Source organism: Peromyscus eremicus, chromosome 7 (assembly GCF_949786415.1).
Source record: "Peromyscus eremicus chromosome 7, PerEre_H2_v1, whole genome shotgun sequence".
Lineage (NCBI taxonomy): Eukaryota > Metazoa > Chordata > Mammalia > Rodentia > Cricetidae > Peromyscus > Peromyscus eremicus.
This window is the reverse complement of record NC_081422.1, coordinates 39,055,818-39,076,407: the sequence shown is the minus strand read 5'-3', so window position 1 is coordinate 39,076,407 and position 20,590 is coordinate 39,055,818. Positions and strand designations below refer to the sequence as shown.

The 20,590-nt window shown below is 55.7% G+C and overlaps 1 protein-coding gene across 5 annotated transcripts in view; it reads left to right on the top strand.

Moving 5' to 3' along the window:
• Positions 1-20,590, top strand: part of Phldb1 (pleckstrin homology like domain family B member 1) — a 46,065-nt gene that overhangs the window by 22,088 nt on the left and 3,387 nt on the right. Inside the window, exons 7-22 of one of the 5 annotated variants that reach the window (XM_059267728.1) lie at positions 148-429; positions 795-935; positions 1,021-1,158; positions 3,780-3,908; positions 4,254-4,409; positions 8,211-8,321; positions 8,465-8,554; positions 9,076-9,219; positions 11,271-11,417; positions 12,738-12,878; positions 13,019-13,121; positions 14,238-14,532; positions 14,616-14,706; positions 16,276-16,422; positions 17,580-17,696; positions 17,936-18,038. In XM_059267728.1, the coding sequence (XP_059123711.1) occupies positions 148-429; positions 795-935; positions 1,021-1,158; positions 3,780-3,908; positions 4,254-4,409; positions 8,211-8,321; positions 8,465-8,554; positions 9,076-9,219; positions 11,271-11,417; positions 12,738-12,878; positions 13,019-13,121; positions 14,238-14,532; positions 14,616-14,706; positions 16,276-16,422; positions 17,580-17,696; positions 17,936-18,038 (2,335 nt within the window). Of the gene's footprint in view, positions 1-147; positions 430-794; positions 936-1,020; positions 1,159-3,779; positions 3,909-4,253; positions 4,410-8,210; positions 8,322-8,464; positions 8,555-9,075; positions 9,220-11,270; positions 11,418-12,737; positions 12,879-13,018; positions 13,122-14,237; positions 14,533-14,615; positions 14,740-16,275; positions 16,423-17,579; positions 17,697-17,935; positions 18,039-20,590 lie in introns of all 5 variants that reach the window. The other 4 variants (XM_059267725.1, XM_059267724.1, XM_059267727.1 and 1 more) reach the window with 4 other exon arrangements.

The window sequence follows — 20,590 nt, the reverse complement described above, 5'->3', positions numbered from 1 at the left end:
TGCGACACTACACTTGTCCTTCCCACAGATCTTGAGGTTGAGGCTGTCCTCACGATGCTGGGCCCAGAATTCCTGGTGTTCAGCACACCCCGACTTGGGCCACACACTCAGACTTCTCCTCATGCTCTACCCATCCGTTGTCCCTAGGAACGCCAACGCCTGGAGACCATCCTGAACCTGTGTGCTGAGTACAGCCGGGCCGACGGGGGACCCGAATCTGGGGAACTGCCCAGTATTGGAGAGGCCACCACAGCACTGGCATTGGCAGGCCGGAGGCCCTCCAGAGGCTTGACAGGAGCCACAGTGGTCTCTGGAAGGAGCGGTGAGGAGTCTGGAGCTGCCTCCCAGCGCCTGTGGGAGAGCATGGAGCGCTCTGATGAAGAAAATCTCAAAGAAGAGTGCAGTAGCACAGAGAGCACCCAGCAGGAGGTTAGGGGGCTGGGGGCGGGGCCGGGGCCTGATGTGGTGAGGAGGGATAGTGAGAAAGGATCAAGGTTTGATTGAGACCAGAGGTGAAGAACTGGGAGCGAGGAGGAAAAGGGAGGTGACCATGACTTTCCCAAGCTATAAATGTGCTTTATGACCTGTTTTTCTTTGGGGCCCCACCCAACTCAGGCACTCCGGTAAATGTTTTCCCTATAGCTGAGCTCCTTGGCTGGGAGGAAAGTGGTCTCCTGTTTTAGACTAGTTACCCTTTTCAAGTTGTTGGAGGAATGTGTGAGTGATCCACCCTCTTAGTCTGTCTGATCCTGGAAGGCTCTGGACTTCCTCCATGGTGGCTCTCTCCCCTCCAGCATGAAGATGCTCCGAGCGCGAAGCTCCAGGGAGAGGTGCTGGCCGTGGAAGAGGAGAGGGCTCAGGTGCTGGGGCGAGTAGAGCAGCTGAAGGTCCGAGTCAAGGAGCTGGAGCAGCAGCTGCAGGAGGCAGCCCGAGAGGTGAGCTGGCTGGGATGTGTGCAGGCCCTGGGGGGAACCCCACCCTGAGTCCCCTGTCTTGATGAGGATCCTGGTGTCTGTCTAGGCGGAAATGGAGAGGGCGTTGCTGCAGGGGGAGAGGGAGGCAGAGAGAACATTGCTGCAGAAAGAACAGAGGGCGATGGACCAGCTGCAGGAGAAGTTGGTGGCCTTGGAGACGGGCATCCAGAAGGAGAGGGACAAGGTAACCCATACCTGACTACCAGTGGTCCAGAAGAGTACGAGAAATGCTTTTCCAAGGGCTGTACATCCCTCCACATCCATCCTGCACACCAAATGGTCTCTGTATATCCCTTCACATCCATCCTGCACACCAAATGGTCTCTGTATATCCCTTCACATCCATCCTGCACACCAAATGGTCTCTGTACATCCCTCCACATCCATTTGCACACCAAATGGTCTCTGTACATCCCTCCACATCCAACCTGCACACCAAATGGTCTCTGTGCATCCCTCCACATCCATCCTGCTCACCAAATGGTCTCTGTAACCCTCCAGGGATGAGGGGTTCTTCTCTCTGGAAGGTACAAGCTTGGATGGTACTGCCAGGGGCTGGGCTGGTGTTTGGGGTCTCATTTATCTGGATCTCTGTGCTACCTCTGGTTGCCTGGGTGCCTGCCATTCTGGAGCCTGTGTGGTTCTTCTAGCAAGTGCTAAAGCCCTTTCTTGGGCAGTGAGCACAGCCTGAAGGACTGGTGCTGCTGGAGTGGGGGGCATGACTCAGGTTTGGGGCCCACCAGGAGGAGAAGCCCTCCCTCAAGCATGCCTCAGATGCTTAGGATGTGGTCTTTGGGAGATGGCCCACAGGCCTCTGTTTCCTGTCATCAGGGTCTGCAGCCTCCCGTCCCAGATAGTCCCAGCTCCTGCCCCTTTCAGATTTCGTGCCCGTCTTCAGGGGCTGCTGCGTCCCACGGGGGTTGTGCCAGCCATGTCCAAGATGCCCAACAGCGTGCCAAAAGCTCTGAAGTGGAGAGGGTTCATCTATTTCTGGATTTGACAGTATTTTTCTAAGAAGTTTAATTTTCCTTCTGGATTATTATTATTTTTTTTTTTTTGAGAGTTACCTTCCTCTTTTTCTCAATTTTGAGAATCTTAATTCAATGCCTCTCCCCCTCCTCTTTTTTTAAAATGGAGCTTTGGCTCTGGCCCCCAAAACCACACTCCCAGATTCTGTGCCAAATTAACCCCATGCTTGCCGACCAGGCCTGCACTAACGCCCCCTCTAATCACTGTCCTGGGCTCTCCGCATGCCCCTAACTGCCAGGCCACCCAGGCAGGGCTGGGTCATGCCAGCTTTACTAACTCCATGGGTGCCTTTGTGCCCCTGACCTCTCCCTTCTAATGTTGCCTCCTTCTTTTCTTGGTGTGGGACCCCATGATCAGAAAGGAACTGGCAGGAAGGCACAGCTAAATTTTGCTTAGTGGATCATTGGCAGGAGAGGTACAAGGAAGGATGTGTGTGTGTGTGTTGGGGAAAGGTGTGCATGGTCCAAGAACTGTTTTGCCCAGACAGCGCCTCCTACTGGAAAAGCCTGGGCTGCTGCCTCCAGAATGTTGAAGGGCAGGGGTTGGAGTGTGTTATTGTCTCTCCTGCCTCGCCCTTCGGAGCTGAGTGATATGGAGGTCCAGATGTGGGCACAGCCTTGGAGGCCTTGGACAGGGCCTTTCCGCCCACCGAGTGGCTACCCATCCTTGCTGAATCTAGACAGTCCCTTCCCTCCGTTCCTCCTGGAGGCCCCCTAGAACACAGGATAATTTAAAGGCAGTAGTGTCTGGACCTCAGGGCCTGGCCTGATCAAGGCCTTCCCTCTGGGTGGGTGGGTAGGTGAGCTGGGCAGTTGCAGCATGGGACTATATTCCTTAGAGGTGAGGCATTCCACAAGCAACCTGGCTAGCCTCACTTAACTGAGATTGCTCAGAGGCCTGGACTTGGCCTCCCCTCTGGTGCAGGTGTTGGAGGTGGTGGTGGTGGTGGTGGTGGTGGTAAGGTTCTCTTGACTTTCCCTCCCAGCTTTCCAGCCCATGGCCCCACTCTGGCTTTGGAATCAGTAATCACAGTTTCTCCTCTGCCTGTCCTTCGGAGGGGTGACTCACCATCTCCTCCCCTAGTCCCCCGTTCCGCCCTCAGAGGTGTCATCTCGCCCCAGACAGAGCCATCCACCTCCTCCCTGTATCCACTCCTGGGGCTCCTATTACCATGGCAACGGGCCGAACTAATTGCAACCCTCATCCCTACTGAAGTTCAGCCTGCTTTGCTGGCACCCCACCCCCACCCTGGGCAGGGCGGGAGGGAGGCCGCGGGGGTTGGGCTGGGGTCCCCTTGCTGCACCGCGGTAGCTCTGCTATCTTCAGCTCCCCCTTCACCCTCAACTCCTGCATTTAACGCTTCCCACCACTCCCGTTTTCCCCAGGGTTAAATTTTGGTCTCGGGACGGTGGCAGAGCTCGAGGCTCAGTTCTTGCCACGATGCATCAGCTTTGACTTTGGTTTGGAGCGGAAACGGAAGGTCCCGTCTTAGGACCTACCTAAATTAGTTTCTAAAGGGACCAACATTTCCACCCTGCCCCCCACACCTCGGCCTTTGTTACACCGTCCCCTGCCTGAGTCCCGTCTCACACCTCTGCTCCATGCCTCCTCTCCCACGTGCCCTCCTTCCTCTCCTGCTCTCTTCCGTCTCGGTGCTTGCCCCCCACTCCCGGTGTCCCCCCGCGCTCCCCCCCCCGCCCCCCGCGCCGGGCCGGAGTTGAGGAGTGTGTGTTCTCTCTCCCCTGTGCCCCGCCTCCCTCCCCTCCCGCCGACCAGGAGAGGGCGGAGCTGGCCGCGGGACGGAGGCACCTGGAGGCCCGCCAGGCGCTCTACGCCGAGCTCCAGACGCAGCTCGATAACTGCCCCGAGTCAGTGCGGGAACAGTTACAGGAGCAGCTGAGAAGGGTCAGTTCCACCAGCCCCCTCCCCCTGGCCCCCGTGGGCCACCGCCCAGACCGGAGACAGGAGAGCGGTGGGACGGGACCACCTGGCCCCTGCAGTACCTGCCGGACGCTAGGGTCGGTGCAGTGGCGTGGAAGGGGACCGGCAAGGTTGGGTGGGGATCAGCGCTCCAGACCGCGAGGTCCACGAAAAGGGCTCAGCCAGCCGAGCAGAGGGAGTTGGGTGGTGGGGCCGGTTTCTTCCCCAGTTTCCCCGGGTCCAGCCCCCCATAACTCATGGCTCTGTGGCCTGGCCCAGAGTGGCTTTGAGAGCACCCCCATCCAACCCCGGGTGTCACTGTCGTTGAAGGAGGCAGACGCTCTGGAGACTGAGACAAAGCTCTTTGAGGACCTGGAGTTCCAGCAGCTGGAGCGGGAGAGTCGCGTGGAGGAGGAGCGGGAGCTGGCCGGCCAGGGGCTGCTACGGAGCAAGGCTGAGCTGCTGCGCAGCGTGACCAAGAGGAAGGTGTGCCCTGCTCACTCCCCCACAGCCCTGGTGACGGATGGAGGCTAGTGACCTGGGGTTGAGTCACACAGCCTGTGACTTTGTGAAAGTTAACGACACAAACGACAACCTTTTGTGTCTCTGTTTCCTGGTGATTGTCAGTAAAAATGGGAACTCTAGGGCTGGTGTGAAATTAATATGTAAAGGCAGTATGAAGGTGAGCAGGGCTCAGCAAGAATAGCTGGTAGTACTAAGCTGTGGCTCTCGACAGTTTCTCAAAGGAAAGTGGAATTGGCTCACATGGGGAGCTGGCAGTGGCTTGGCCAGTAAAGGAGAGATGGAGATGGAGGAGGAAACTGGCTGAGGTGCCTTGACTACCCTTGGCAGTGGCTTGGCCAGTAAAGGAGAGATGGAGATGGAGGAGGAAACTGGCTGAGGTGCCTTGGCTACCCTTGGCTCAGGGCCTTCTGTATGCTAAGCCCATATTCTGCCATTCAGCTATACGTCCATCCCTGCCTGTACCTTTCTAGAGCTGTTGGAAGTGCTGGGATGCACAGAGACCCGAGATCTGGATGCTAGCCTATCTCCCTGACAATAGGAGTCTCCTGCTTTGGTCCAGCTCAGGCATGACTATATGCAAAGTGAGAAGATGGGGCATTGTCTCTGGTCACCTCTGGTTTACTAAAGCTGTGGTCCTGGACTGGTCTCGGCCACACCAAGTGTACACAGCGACAGATGGATGGGACAGGTGTTCAGAAGAAGCAGGAGAGGGTTAGGGAGGGTGGCCTAGGTGATGGCCAAGTCTATGATACCCGTGTCAAAGGTCCATACAATGGTCACGTGCAGTTTCCTGGCTAGACTTGAGTATGGGAGGTGAGGATCGTGAGGTCTAGGGTTAGAGTTCAGATGTGAGATGGGGGCTTGTCGGCCAGTAGTTTGGTGGTAAGAGCGGGATGACTGGATATCATAGGCCCAGATCCCTTGTTCCCCTCCCTGAGCTGTTCTGCCTTAAAAGTGCATCTATTGGGGGGACTAGAGAGATGGCTCACTATTAAAGAGTACTCAGTATTGAAGAGTATTCCAGAGGACCCATTCGATTCCCATCACCCGCATAGTGGTTTACAATCATCTCTAACCACAGTTCCAGGGGATCCAACACCTTTTCTGACCTTCTCCAGTTCCTGTACCTACATGGTACACAGACATACACTCGGGCACACATATACACATAAAAAATACATTCTTAAAGTGCACCTATTGTCCTCATATAAGATATAGGAAAGGAAGAAAACTAACGTTTCCCAAGCTCATGTGGCAGACACCCCTCTAGGACCTTCCCTTGGGTTTTCTCATGCTGTTCTTAGGGTATCTCATAAGGTGGGCACTCGGCCTCATTTTATAGATGAGTAACTGGTTAGCACAGTGCATTCAGTATATAAACTTCCGAGTCAGAGTGGGAACCCAAGCCTGCTAGGCTTCAGGGCCCCAGGCATTTCTGCTGTGCTGCATGTGGTCTGGGTTGGCTCTTCGCTGTTCTCCCTCTTCACCTGGAGAGAATGCAGGCAGTCAGGGGGCTTAGGTCAGCTGGTCCACTCACTGGAGGTCTTGGAGGGACTCAGCTTCAGGGACTGTGTCTTTCCTCTTTGTGGCCAGCCTAGGACCTGAGGGTGTGTGTGTGTGTGTGTGTGTGTGTGTGTGTGTGTGTGTGTGTGTGTTATGACATTGTTGCCTATATTCCCTTTGAGCTTTCCTGTGTATCTCCAGAGTCCCCTCAGGATCTGTCTTCCCTGGAGAGCTATTGTATCAGTCCACTGTGGTTGGGAGTGGTTGAGAAAGCTGGCCCTGGAATCCTACCGATCTGGTTCTAGTCCTGAGTCTACCACTAACTACCCAGGAGATTCTAACTTCTAAACATGTCCGTGTTCTCATCTCTAAAACGGGCATAGAGGCACCTGCTTCCTAAGGTTAGTTGAAGTAACAGATAAAAAGACACCCAGCAGCACCCCAGCCCTCCTCCGTTCCGAATAAGTGGCGGCTGGTGCTGTGAGGGTTCCTGTCTAATGTTTCCGGTTTTTGCGTGGGCTGACTCCAAGTTTAGGCTAGCTCCGTTCTTCGCGCCTCCCCCTCCCGTGTGCTGCTCCAAAGAGTGGTGGTCTGAGACTCCCAAGATTAATCCATCGTATTTTGCCTAGCTGCCATCTTGTCCTCTCAAAATGTTTTCATTTTCTTTTAGCACATGGTTGTTGAGCCAGGCACTGGGGTAAGCCCTGGGGGGTTGTGGAGACAGACATGACACTGGTCCTGCCTCTGATCTTACAGAGAGGGCGGAGGTGGTGGTGGAGACGCAGTCACGGATCACAGTGAGACAAGGTGGATGGATCTAGACTAATGCGAATGCACAGGCGGGAACAGGGAAATGGAATGGCAGTCAAGGAAGGCTCTGGAGAGGAGGCAGCGTTCAGCCTGGCCTTGGAGGAGGAGCCTCAGGATAGTGGGCAAGACTGGAATGGCCCTCCTGGGCCGAGAGGGTGACAGATGAGGACTAAGAGTCTACAGTGGTACAGCTTAGAGTACAGGTTGGTGGAGCCACGTGTGTGGAGGGACAAGCAGGTGGGGCACCAGTCCTGAGAGCCCTTAAATGCAGGGTAAGGAGTTTGTGTTCTGCTCTGTGGGTGGTAAAGAGACACTGAAAGGTTTTGAGGAGATGGATGATCTGGCCTTGCTGGGGTTTTTGTTGTTGTTTGTTTGTTTGTTTGTTTATTTTATCTGAATGTTCTGCCTTCCTGTGTGTATGAATACCATGCATGTGTTGGCTCCCCTGGGACTGGAGTTACAGGCAGTTGTGAGCTGCTGTATGGATGCTGGGAACTGAACCCAGGTCCTCTGGAAGGGCAGCCAGTGCCCTTAACCCCTGAGCCGTCTCTTCAGCCCCCACTTGAGGTTTTTAAAAGATACTGAAGAGCCAGTGTTGTGGTTCACACTTGAGTTCTAAGGATATGTCTCAGTTTCTCTGGTGGCTGAGGCAAGAAGACTGCCTGAGTCCAGGAGTTCAAGTCCAACCCAAGGAGACCTCATCTCAAATCCAAATGAAAAGGTGGGGCATGACGGGTCAGTTCTCAGAGGGCTGAGGCAAGAGGATTGCCGTGAGTTCAAGACTTGCCTAGGCTCCAAAGTCAGTTTAAGGCCAGTCTGGACTTACAGAGTGTGTTAAAGCAAGCCTGGATTATCTAGTGAATTTAAAGCCAGTCTCAGTTATATAGCAAGACCAAAAAACCAAAGTCAAGCAAACAAAATGACTTAAGTAATACGGTATAAAAAAGTGCTCTTTTTAGGATGGTGAGGAAATTCAGATAAGCAAACAAGGTTCAAAGGCTGTTTTAGGAAGATGTTGTGGAGGAATGTAGAGTGGATCTAAAGACTGTGAGAGATAGAACAAAGCCCAGCAAGAAGTGGAGAGCCTGGATTCCAGTGGTGATGTGTGTGTTGGGGCGGGGGTGGGGTGGGCATGGGCAGAGGTCTAACTGTTCAGTGTCACCAGGCTTTGGGGACCGTTGGCTATGGGATGAGGGAATAGACAGGACTGGTTTCTGCCTAATGTGCCTGAGGACAAAAAGGGTCACTGGGTCGGGGAGGGAGGGAAAGAGGGAGGAACAAGAGAAAGAGCTGACCTCTTTAGCCAGAATTCTTCCGGGGTGAGTGGAGGCCAAGCAGGAGAGTGTGATGGTTGCCTTCACAGAGTCCTGGTTCTTTGGACAGGAGAATCAGCCAAGCTTTGGGCTGAGTTATGTCCCTCCAGGGCCTGATTGCATCCCATTTCCTCAGGAGCGCCTGGCTGTACTGGACAGTCAGGCTGGGCAGATCCGGGCCCAAGCAGTACAGGAGTCAGAGCGTCTGGCCCGGGACAAGAATGCCGCCCTGCAGCTTCTGCAAAAGGTAGCTGGCCTTGGGTCCCGAGAGAGAGACACGGGGTGGTCGAGGGAGAGAAAGCTGGGGTGGGATTGCCAGCACAGGAGTGGGGGGTGGGTCCTCCCTCTTGCTCCCTCCCATGGCTCTGACCCTGCCGTCCTGGCCTCCAGGAGAAGGAGAAACTGACGGTGCTTGAGAGGAGATACCATTCGCTCACAGGCGGCAGGCCTTTTCCAAAGACCACCTCGACCCTCAAAGAGGTAACCTGGCTGGGTTAGCCCCAGCTTTAGGCTCGGGGGATCTGAGAGACTCCAGAGTAAGGTGTGCCACCTTCCTCCTGGGTGGTTGAGGGCTGACCTTTGGCTCTCCACAGCCACAGGCCTCTAGTTGCCTTGGGCACCTCACACTTTTGGGTGGCTGAGTATTTTCGAGAGGCCCAGGGGCCCTAGGAGGGGTGGTGGTGGAGAGCTGAGAATTTAGAAAGGTTCATGACTAGGTGGACCTCCCTTGAAGAGGAATACAGGGACCTAGGGGTCCTTAGCCTGGGCCTTGTGGGCTTCTGTCTGAATTTAGGCTTTCAGCCTGAAAGTGGGCCTTGAGTTGAATGATTCTTTCCTAAATCTTCACATCTGGTGTGGGAAGTCCAGTCAGGACGTGACTGGTTTCCTGATAATTCTTCCCCCTTTTTCTATGTCTTGTTGTCCAAACAGCTTAGGTCTGGGGCAGGGAGGTTGAGCTCAGCGTTCGGGTGAGGCTTCTCTCACCATGTACCCTCTTGTAGGCTCAGCTACTCATCTCCGAGTCCTCAGAGATGGGGCTGGAGAACAAGGCTCTGGGCCCGTCCCCAAGGTCTTCTCAGGCTGGGGCCTCCTCTGTTCCCTTAACCCCTCCTGCTTCCACTCAGCTCTGTCCCAAAGCACACGAGGTAATCTTGCAGCTGACTGCCTGCTCTGCTTTGCCCTCTGCCTGTCTGCCTGCACCCCAAACACCTGCCTCCAGCTCTTCCCAGGGAGGGCTGAAGGGCGTGTGGCATATCCTTTGGCTGGCAGTCTAAGAGTCTGTGAGAGTGTGCCATCGTGCCGTTCACCGAGTGTCTAGCCCATACGAGAGACGATAGCGTTAATTTGCATTTTAATTCGCATGCAGTCTGCATGTCGTTCTTTGTTGCTCACAACACACTGAATTCTCTGGCTCATCTTCCTTTTCTTTGACCCCAGAAGATAGTCTGGCTCTGGGGATACATGGGACACCCTGGATAGGCAGCCTAAGGATCCTGTGCTTTGGTGAAGCTTCCTGTGGGTGACCAGCACCCAGATAATCTCAGGGCTTGAGGACAGGTGATGGAGTATCATAGTCCCTGTCCACCAGCCTCCAGTGAAGTGGGCTGACATCGTCCCAAGTGCTTAACCAGCCCGTTTTCCTGCTGGGGCAGAAGTTGCTCTCTGCTAATGTCAGGCCTGTTTCTCAGAGCTTGTCTTGCTCAGGCCCTAGTGGTATCCCCACTCCCCTGTTCTGATGGTCGACCCTTGCATGCGTGTGCCCAGCTGGGGATGCCCAGTGTGATAGAGGCGGATGGGGCTGTAGGAGCTAGGCCCTGCATTTCATTGGGCTTTTGGAAGGCCTTCTCTGGGCATCCTCATCTGTGCTCAGCCCAGCACCAATCCATAGAGGAATATGTTGGTTTTCCTTGGGGCAGCAACTCAATTGCTGTGCTTGTCTCCAAAGTAGAGGTCGAGCGGAGCCTTTCACAGTAGGTTCTGCCTGCCCTTTCAAGCCCACTTTCCCCACAGTCAGATACCGAGTACCCTATCCCCCTGTGGATTCCGCATCGATGTGAAGTGATGGCTTAGCCTGGCATGGCGTGTGGGGTGACGCATACTTGGTTGAACCTGTTAACATCGTCTTTCTCCCCCACCCCAAGCACCCTAGGAGTATGTGAGCCTGGCTGAGGCCCTCCAGCTGTGCTCTCGCTTGGACCCCTATGCTTCTGCTACCTGCCCCGGCAGGCTCCCCCCGTCCCTGCCTGGCAGCGAGGTACCAGCCACAGAGTGTGCCCACCTGTGCCCAAGGGCCTCTGTTACCTCTCAGCCTGGGTGAGGGGTCAGGGGCAGACAGGGTCTTCAGCTTGGCATCGAGGGTAGAGCGTGGTTCACTTTCTTCCACGGGGACCTTGGGAGCTCTCCTCAGCACCTTAGTGGCCTGGGAGAGACAAACCCAGCCTCCTGGTCTCCAAGGAGAGGCTGCTGAGAGGATGCTGGCGCTCTCCCAGGGTCGGTCTCCTTCTGTACTTCCGCCTTTCCCCTCCCCAGTGGTCAGGGCCGCATCTTGGGTTCTTCTCCCATTAACCTTTTGTATTCCCTCCTGTGGCTGGCCGCCTCTCAAGTACGTGACGCTTGAGCAGCTAAAAGCGATGTGGGGCACCTCACCCATGCCCCCAACCCCTTCGCCAGGCCTGTCTTCCTGGGCTTCTGCCTCCCAGGACCTGGTTCCCATCACCTGTCTTCCTCCCACGCTGCCCTTCTCTTCCTTCGCTTCCGTCACGCCTTCATCTAAGGTTGGTGGTCTGTGTGTCCTTGCCGCCCCCATTCCACGGCTGGTGTGACTGTGTGTGTGTTGCCCCTGCTCACTGGCCTCTGTGTTTGACGCCGGCGGCGGAGGGCCTAGGGCTGTGCCTGATGCCTGCAGGCCGGCTGCCTGGCTGCTGGCATCGCTCCGGTCCACGCTCTGGAACTTGGGCCCTGACTGTTTCTCTTTGCTCTTAGCAGTTAGTGCGACTCTCGTCTCACTGTTTTTCTCTTCCTTCTCCTTTTGCTCTCTTCCCATCCTTCCTCCCTCCCTCACACCTTCCTTCCCATCCCCCTGGCATGACATCCTCCCTCTACCTTTCCTCCTCCCTTTTCTTCGTCCTCTTCTTCCCGTCGCTCCCCTCCTGTCTTGGCCCTTCCTCTCTATCCTCGCCTTCCCCTGCCCCTCCAGATGGAGAAGCTGCTGCTCCCCGATGTAGACTTAGAGCAGTGGTACCAGGAGCTGATGGCCGGGCTGGGGACTGGCCTGGCCGTCGCCGCCGCCTCCCCTCGCTCCTCTCCCCCGCCTCTGCCTGCCAAAGCTTCCCGCCAGCTGCAGGTAACCTTCACCGCCTGGTCTTCCCCAGGTCCTGTTCCTGGCCGCTCTGAGCACCTGCTGCCAATCCTTCAGGCACAATGCGTACCTTGGGTCATGGTGTTACCCAGCAGGGCAAGGAGGGGCCCATGAGCCCGGAGAGGGCAGCAAGGGTCTTTTCCTGGGCAGCCATCTTGCCGTCCTGGTACTTTGGGGAGCTGGGGACGGGGGCCATCCAGCACCTGAGTCCAAGGGTATCGGGATTGACTGACCATTGGAAGGGAGTTTTCTCCAGAGTTGCTCACTCGGAACGGGAGCTTGACATGCCCTTGGGCCTGCTGCAAGTAGGGCTAGTGTGACCCACGGGAACGGCTGGTGTTTTGTTCTCCTGGTCTCAGGGGTGACGGGTGGAGGCAGAAAAGAGCAATAGAGGTTCTCAGAAGTGACAGCCGTAGAAAGTTACCTGTGTGACCACTGTCCTGTCCGAGTCTTCCAGCACTGTGCTGACTGTGGGAGGCAAGGGTGCTGTGTAGTCTTCCACCCAATTTTGCTCCTCTGACGTGCCGTCGCGCCCGTAATTCCACCTTCAAAACTCACTCTTCAGTGAAGGAGCTGTACCTCTGAGGCTGTGACCTCAGCTTACATCCTGTGGTCCCTTCGGGAGGCTCTGATTCATGTAACACATGTGGTACCTCTATCGGATGCCCAGCTGGCTGGAGACTTTGACAACTTTTGATGCATTGAATCCCCACCACAGGCCTTTGAGGTAGATGGTGTTAGCGCTCATTGTATAGATCAAAGGCTGAGGCATAGGGGGAATAAAGGGATCTCACCCAAGCCACTCAGCTAGGCAGCAGTATGGAGACCTGGCGCTCCTGACTCCAAAGACCAGATTCGCCGCATGTCAGCACGGTCAGGGAGTTTGGCTATTATTTAGCCCAGCTCTGCCCTTTCCTTTGCAGATGAGAAAGCCCAGGTGTAGGGCAGGGAGGTGTGTGGCTCAAGGCCACACAGCCTGTTCACGGCCTCCGCTTAGTCTCCTGCCCAGCCCTGTCCAGCAGACACTAAGTTCCGCATGGGTCAGTTTATAGGTCCTTCCTCAGATCCAGCACTGGGCTGGAGATTAGCTCAGGGAGGAAAGGCCTGGGAAGAAGCGTGGGCAGTTGCCAGTAGTGTCTGCCCACTGGCCTGGCTTAGGAGGCTCAGCCTTGTTGACTACTGGAGCCAGAAGGTCTCAGAGCCCCTGTGCTGGGGTAGGACCTTGGATCACAGCTGATCCAGGTGCTGTGAAGTGGCAGCCAGTGGGAAGCTGGGTGATCACTGGGCGGTTCCTTTCCTTTCCAGGTTTACCGCTCCAAGATGGATGGCGAGGCCACCAGCCCTCTGCCCCGGACCCGTAGTGGCCCTCTCCCCTCTTCCTCAGGCTCCTCGTCATCCTCTTCACAGCTCAGCGTGGCTACCCTGGGCCGTAGTCCATCACCAAAGGTCTGAGGACATGTGTGGTGTTGGGGATGGAGACAGCCATGTTGGGCAGAGGCTAAGGCTCTTCATGCAGATCTTAGGGTGCGGGTGGCGCCTGCTGAGCCCCAATACTAGCGCTCCCACATTCTCCCCCGCCCCCGCAGAGTGCCCTGCTCGCCCAGAATGGCACCAGCAGCCTTCCTCGCAACCTGGCAGCCACGCTGCAGGACATTGAGACCAAGCGCCAGCTGGCCCTACAGCAGAAGGGTAAGTGGCTGTAATGCCAGCCTGCCCCCGCCTCCATTCCCTGGCCAGATCCTCCGTCACCTCACGCATGCTCAGCCTTCTCACAGGGTGTTTCCTATCACTGGGATCCGGGCAAGAGCAGAAAAGATTCAGGTCTCATGAAGAAGATCTTCCTGGGAGTTTTCAGAAGACCCAAGGACAGGGGACGAAGGGTCTGAGGGCCTGTGACACCTTAGAGGGCCCATCCGATGAGGGGACGTTTTTTTGTTGACCGAGTAGGGTAGACATTGGAAGCAAAGGGGGGCGGGGGGTTGTGTGGCGATGACCTCCAGAAATGGTTTCCTGGGACACTGGCTCTTCAGACAGGAGTCCCGTGGCTGTGTGTGTCTCAGTTGTTTTGAAAGCCCATGTCTGTGCCTCTCTCTCCTCTTACCCCCCTGTGTCTCTCCCCTGCACCCTCTGCCCTGGGCCCCCCACACCAGTCGAGTTACTTCCTGCCGAGCCCCTCCTACCCGACGACCCAGCAGGTAGAGCATTGGTTACTGAGGACATCGCTTTGGCCAGGCAGCCCCTGTCCTGACGTTGGCATGATGTGTCCTGCCCAGGCTCTGCTGCCTGCTGGCCCCCCCCCCAAGACCTCGCTGGGCTAGGGTGCCTGGCTGGCTTCCCTTCCGGCTCCCCTCCCTGTTGCCCTTGGCTGTGCCCTCCAGTCTCCTTCCCTCCTGCGCTGGCTGCACTTGCTTCTGCATTGCTGGGGGCCTGCACTGCCCAGGGGTTCCCACCAGCTCCCCTCCTCCTTCCCCAGTCGACGTGGTGGGTGCATGTGCCCTGCTCATCTCTACAGGCCTCCGTTGAGAGCTGGAACAGCTGGCTGGCATGCTGCCTGGGCACCACCAGGGCAGTTGTGGTGCCCTGTGTGTGTGTGTGTGTGTGCGCGCGCGTTCAGGATGCAGAAAGAGGCCTGAAGTCAGACTGCAGGGGCCACCGGCCCGGAGCTGTGGGCACAGGGCAGCTGTGGGGCAGGGGCTGCTCTGTGTTAGCCTCTTCCTGCTTGCCTCCTCTCTGTCTGTGAGGCTCCAGTGGTCCCTCCCCCGGTGAGTGAGGATCCCACGATGAATCCCACTGTCCCTCCCGCAGGGCACCAGGTGATCGAGGAGCAGCGGCGGCGGCTGGCTGAGCTGAAGCAGAGAGCAGCAGCGGAGGCCCAGTGCCAGTGGGACGCCTTGCATGGTGCCGCGCCCTTCCCAGCGGGCCCCTCCGGCTTCCCTGCGCTCATGCACCGCTCCATCCTGCACCACCTGCCAGCTGGCAGGGAGCGTGGCGAGGAGGGCGAACACGCTTATGACACCCTGAGCCTGGAGAGCTCAGACAGCATGGAGACCAGCATCTCTACAGGAGGCAATTCCGTCTGCTCCCCTGACAACATGTCCAGGTGCCTCCCGCCTCCAGCCCGCTGCTTGCGCCAGAAGCCCTGGGACTGGCATGACGGGCTCTCTCTTCCCCCTCCCTCCCCAGTGCCAGCGGTCTGGACATGGGCAAGATTGAGGAGATGGAGAAGATGCTGAAGGAGGCCCATGCAGAGAAGAGCCGGCTCATGGAGTCCAGGGTGAGGCTGACTGGAGCCAGGAGGCAGCAGGTGGTGAGCTCCGCCTGCCAATGCCTGCCCTGTACCCCAAGCCTTTCCACACACATTAACTAGACAGTGAAAGTTTGCGTTTCTCAAGTGTGGCGTGCGAGGCTTGGGCAGGGCGACAGTGTCGCACCCCTGTGGAACACAAGCGATTGTCACTGTGTCCAGCCATGGGTTTCCTATAGGGGAGCTTCGGACTCGTGCCCCATCCTGTGACCTTGTGGGAACCTAAGTAGGGGGACATTCTCCTTGGGGATAGTTAGGAAAAGCAGAAAGTGGGGTTGAGCTGGAGGGCCAAAAAAAAAAAAAAAAAAAAAAAAAGGCAGTAAGCCAGGGCAGAGGTGTTGGCTGGGAAATCTGTCTCAAAAAACAAACCAACCAAATTAACCAAGCAAGCTACAACAAAAAACCCTCAATCTCTTAATTGAGAACCAGTAAGTGGAACCGAGGAATCACAGGGGCTTGAAATAAAAAAAAAAAAAGAGGAGGAACTGACCCTGTGGATGGAGGACCACCTAAAAAGGATGTCTCTGTGTTATTTACACCAAATTAAGGCAAATGTACAAACCTCTCTTGGAGGAAAGTTGGAGATGATGCTAAGTTTTGAGTTGTAACAAAAAAATAGTGCAGGGGTCTCTACTGATGAAGACATGTGAAATTCACTTGTGACCTTCATCCCCATAATTTTTTTGCCCATGAAATTTGAAATTCAATAGTGAATGTTACATGTAGAATTTTAAAGAGCCTTATTAAGCCAGTGATTGGGAAAGGACTGTATGTACCAGCTGTCAAAAACAGTGGTTAGCTAACACACGTTCTAGGAATCCAGATAAAGATGTAAGTGCCTGGGGCTGGAGAGACGCTCGGCCGCTAAGAGGGCTTGCTGCTCTTGCAGAGGACCAGTTTGCTTCCTGACATTGACATCACCATTGCCTATGACTCCAGGTCCTAGGGATCTGACCCTCTTCTAGCCTCTGTGGACACCTGCACATGCATGACACGCACACGTGAGTGCACACGCACACGTGAGTGCACAGGCACATACACACACAGAGAAATAAATAAAAATGCAGTCTTTTATTTGTTTATTTTGTAAGTTATAACCAGGTGTGATGGTGTACACCTTTATTTAATCCTAGCACTTGGGAGGCAGAGGTGGGTGGATCTTGGTGAGTTCGAGGCAGGCCAGCCTGGTCTACAGAGTGAGTTCTAGGCCAGCCAGAGTAACATGAGACTCTGTCTCAATAAAAGAAAGTTATACAAGACCCACTTTATTGAGTGCTATTTTTTTTGTGCTGGAGTCTGATGGCAGATCTGACTTCTTGGAATTTTTGCCCCACACCCAGAAGCAGACATGTTGAAGCCCATCTTCCTAATGAGGTATCTGAGGCTTAGAGAGGGTAAGGGACTTTGTAGGGTTGCAGCCATAGAGCGGTGACTGAACCGGTGTTGGAAGTGTTTATCTCAGCCGGGCCATTGTCCAGGGCCGGTGCCTCTGTGGCTCTGTCCAGGCTTGAGGGCACTGACCCCTGGCTTTTCGGGCAGGAGCGGGAGCTGGAACTACGGAGGCAGGCCCTGGAGGAGGAACGGCGGAGGCGGGAGCAGGTGGAAAGGAGACTACAGAGTGAGAGCGCCCGCAGGCAGCAGCTGGTGGAGAAGGAGGTGAAGCTGCGGGAGAAACAGTTTTCCCAGGTGAGTGGTTGCCGTGGTGGGGGGGACATGAAGCAGGCCTCCCTGCCGGGCTGTGAAGCCTGTTCTCCAGAAAAGATTACTGCAGGCTTAGCACAGACAGCATTCTACCTGGGACTCCCTGGCCACAAAAAGCAGACCCACTAGGGTTTGTCAAAGTGCGTGTGTGTGTGTGTGTGTGTGTGTGTGTGTGTGTGTGTGTATACACATGAGTGCATACATGAGTACGTGCGTGTGTGCTGGGGAGGGTGGGGTGTGAAGCTGTCGCAGGCCTCCTGTATGTCTTTGGGATCAGCTAGGGTCTGAAGAAAGGCACCTCTGAAAAACCAGTACAAAGTCATACATAGAGAGAGGGACAAAGACGTGGGACTCTGGATATGGCTCCAGACTTGACAGGAGCTGGTTGCCAAGACCCAGAATGGCTGCCTTGGCCTCTCCAGGGCCTTGTTCCAGCTTTGTGAGTTTATGCCACACCATCACCCAACTGTCCGTCTTGCATGGTGCGCTCCTGTGTGTCCCGCCCTTTCACCTCATGGGGCCTTTGGGCTTCAGTCTCTCACCTGTGGGCAGCCTTGCTAACATTTAGTTTGTATCTCTGAGAGACACTGGCTTCCTGAGGCAAAAATCTCTCATTGCTCAAAACCAGACTTTACCTGGGACATGAGCAGCGAGAAGGAGAGAGGGGCTGGGCAAGGACGTCTACCTGTGTGCCTGGTCCCTGACCCCGTGAGAACTGTAGTACTCAGCCCGGCTGCTCCTTCTGACTGAGTCTCCATAGTCCTTCCCAGGCTGGGGTCTTCTGGGCCCTCCCTGCCGAGGTGACCACCCCTAGGGCACAGATCTCCCACAGGACTTGTTTTCCCAAAACATGTTCGTACCTGGCCTCTTGTTCATTCTGTCAGGAGGGCGGGGAGGGACAAGAAGACAGCAGTGACTGTCATTGTCACAGGTGGGGAACTGAGGCAAGGAGCTGGTCAGCATTTTGCCTGGGCCTGGGTAGAGTCAGCACAGGCAGGCTAGGTCTCCACGCCGGTCCCGAGTCCTGTGAAACCAGGGGCAACCAGAGCGGGTGATGGGAAGTTGTGGGAGGTTCAGGACTAAGAACAAGGGACTGATGAGAGAAGAGAAATAACTCTGCCATCCCTGCCCTTCGTCCCCAGGCACGACCTCTTACCCGCTACCTGCCCAACCGGAAGGAGGACTTTGACTTGAAGACCCACATAGAGTCGTCAGGCCACGGGGTGGACACCTGCCTACATGTGGTGCTCAGCAGCAAGGTACCAGACCCGTGTGGCTCAGGCTGTTGGGAGAGGGGGTCTCGTCGTCGGAGGGGAGGGGCACCTTGGAATTGTGATCTCAGTCTGTCCCGGTATCCTGTGTGCTAGCCTGAGATGTTGGGGGTGGCCTCAACATCTCAGAGATGCAGAGGCGATAACCGGTACTAAAGGAACTGCTTGGGGAGAAAGACTCAGGGGCTTCCGTATCTGTAGAGTTCTCCGGTGTTGCTCCCCACCAGGTCTGCCGTGGCTACTTGATCAAGATGGGTGGCAAGATTAAATCGTGGAAGAAGCGCTGGTTTGTCTTTGATCGGCTCAAGCGCACCCTTTCCTATTACGTGGGTGAGTTCCCACAGGCTGCCCTTGGGCCAGTCAGGGCTGGGACCCCTGGGCTCTGACAGCGGGGTTGGCTGGCCTGCTAGCAGGAGGCCAAGCTTCCAGGTAGAGAGGCAGAGGCTCTGATGGGCTTTGAGTCCCCGCCCCCCCTGAAAATGTAGAGTGCATGGTTCACATTCATCCTTTCGTTCATCACGTATTCATTTGCTCTGCGGCGCTGTGGAGCATCTAAAACTCCAGTCCCTGCTCTAGGCTCTGCTGACAAGATGGCCATGCTTTCCCCCTTGGTGCATACTGTCAGGAAGGCACCTTCCAAGCCGAGAGTTGAGTACAGTGAGTGGGTTTGCTGCAGGGCAACACTCAGACCCTGGGTACAAAATTTGGTCTCCCTGAGAGACTTCAAGGTCATCAGTTAAGCAGTATCCAGGACTCTTGGGACGACCCAGGAACCAGGGGCCTTATTCACCTCTGCTCTTCCTCTTCCTCTCCCTCCCCCAGTCTCTAGCATCGCCTCTGATCCCCAGAATATCTTGGATTTTCCTACTTGGAGCATGAGGTGCTGTGTGGCCCTCTAGTCAATGAGGGCTAGACTATGCCGTGATCAGTGATCCCCTGAGCCCCTTCCTGTGCGTGACATGAATCTGTCGTGCATTGTGGGCTGGCTGTCCTTGCCTCACAGTGAGCCTCTCTGGAACATTGCTGGTCATGTTAGCAGAGGACAAGAGAGGCTTGAGGGGCTTTGCCCTGACATTAAGTGCGTCAGCTGGGGAGTAACTCGCGCCACACCTGCCTGCCAGTCACTCAGCCCCACCACCTACGAAACTGGAAAGGGGAGGGCTGGGGGTCATGAATGTCCAGGCCAGTGCCCTGCTTGCCCCCTCTCACCTTTTACCCACTTGAGAAGCCTTCCCCGATCACCCTGGGTCCTGGATGTGGAGAGTCAGAAGCCTAGGCTAGGACAGTAGAGGGACCTTGTCAGCCTGGGAAGCAGAGCTCCACTTCAGACGTGTGGAGGCTGAGGTGCATTGAGCTAAGTCCAGGAGAAAGGCTCGGCTCTGAGGGAGACCCTAGTTGAACATCTTGAAGCACTAGTCTCGGCGAATGCAAGTCCTGTTCATCAAACAATTGCGTGATCAGTACTCTGTATGCATCGGCTCATCTCATCTTTGCCAGAATGTACTCCTCCTTTATGTGTAAGGAAAGTGGGGCTCAGAAAGCCTAATTGTCCAAGGTGTCAGAGCAACCACGAGGCAGAGCAGAGGGGAGAGACCGCCACTTGTGGGGAAGAGGCAGGACGAAATCGGCAGAGGCAGAAGGGCAGGAAGCAGGGAGCTGGCTCTGAGTGCATGCCAGGTGCTGGGCTGGCACTTGGCACATGTGATCTCGCTTCATGTCTATGAAACAAAAGGAGATCACATTTAGGCGGGCAGCGGGGACAGAGAAGGAAGCCGGCCAAGGGAACAGACATTTGTAAGCCCAGGGTGTCGCCAGCAATGATAGATATTGCCCAAAGGCCAAGAATGATGTGGCCCAAGGGCCATTTGACTCCGGTACTGAGATTTGTGGAGAGAAGGCTTCTCACCACGAGAGGAGGCAGAAGCCAGATTGCACAAGACCAAGGATAGGTGGGCGGGACGGAAGTGTGGGCAGGAGCCTGTTACTATTTCCAGTGAAAGAAGAAAGGGGGGGAGGGGACCGCGGGAGGGTGGCCAGGCTTCTTATGTCAGAGGAGGAAATGTTGAGACGGGTGTGGGGCTACGCCAGGACCTGGGTGTGGCTTGCCTGTTGGGCCTGCCCCCTCTTCCTTCTACAGGAAATCACAACAGAGACTAACCTGGGTGAGCCCCTCGGAGGCTCCACCTTCCCTGGAGTGGGTCCCACCCTCTTCAGTACTCATCCCTGTCTGCCTGTGTGACATCAGCCCTGAGCGTAATGCTTGTAGTGACAGATGCCGCGGTCCGTGCCAGGCTCCGCTGGATGCTCGGAATGGGCTGTCGCCTCTCACACTCTAACACCCTCAGATGTGGCAAGGTACTCCTGAACTCCTAGCCACACTGGCACATGACGAGGCTGCGTGCCTGTACCTTCTCACCGTGTTGTAGCTTCCCGCAGAAGGGGTTTGTGATTTCAGATGCCAGTACCTAGGCCTCAGTCATCCTACAATGACTGGGCACCTGTGGTGTGCCTGGCACGTAGCTGTTGCTGTTGGAGGAGGATACGGGTGTAGAAAACAAAGGTTCAGATTCAGCGTGCCGAGTGCTGCGCGGAGGATTCGTGTTTTTCTGTTGTAGTGGTCTGCAGTGGGTCTTGAAGATTGGTTAGGAGTTTGCCAAGAATATGGGCGGGAAGAGCTGGTCCTGGTGTAGGAAGAGTGAGGCTGCTTTTCCAAGTGAGAAGTGTAGTGACTCCACAGAACTCTGTGTGGAGGAGGCTGTGAGACAAGCTGGAGGGATGCGTTGGCGCTTGTCTGTGCCAAGACACAGAGGAGGTTGGTTCTCCAAAGAGGAACCGTCAGAGGCGTTCCTACACTGAAGCAGCAGGCTTGTTTTCAGACTCAT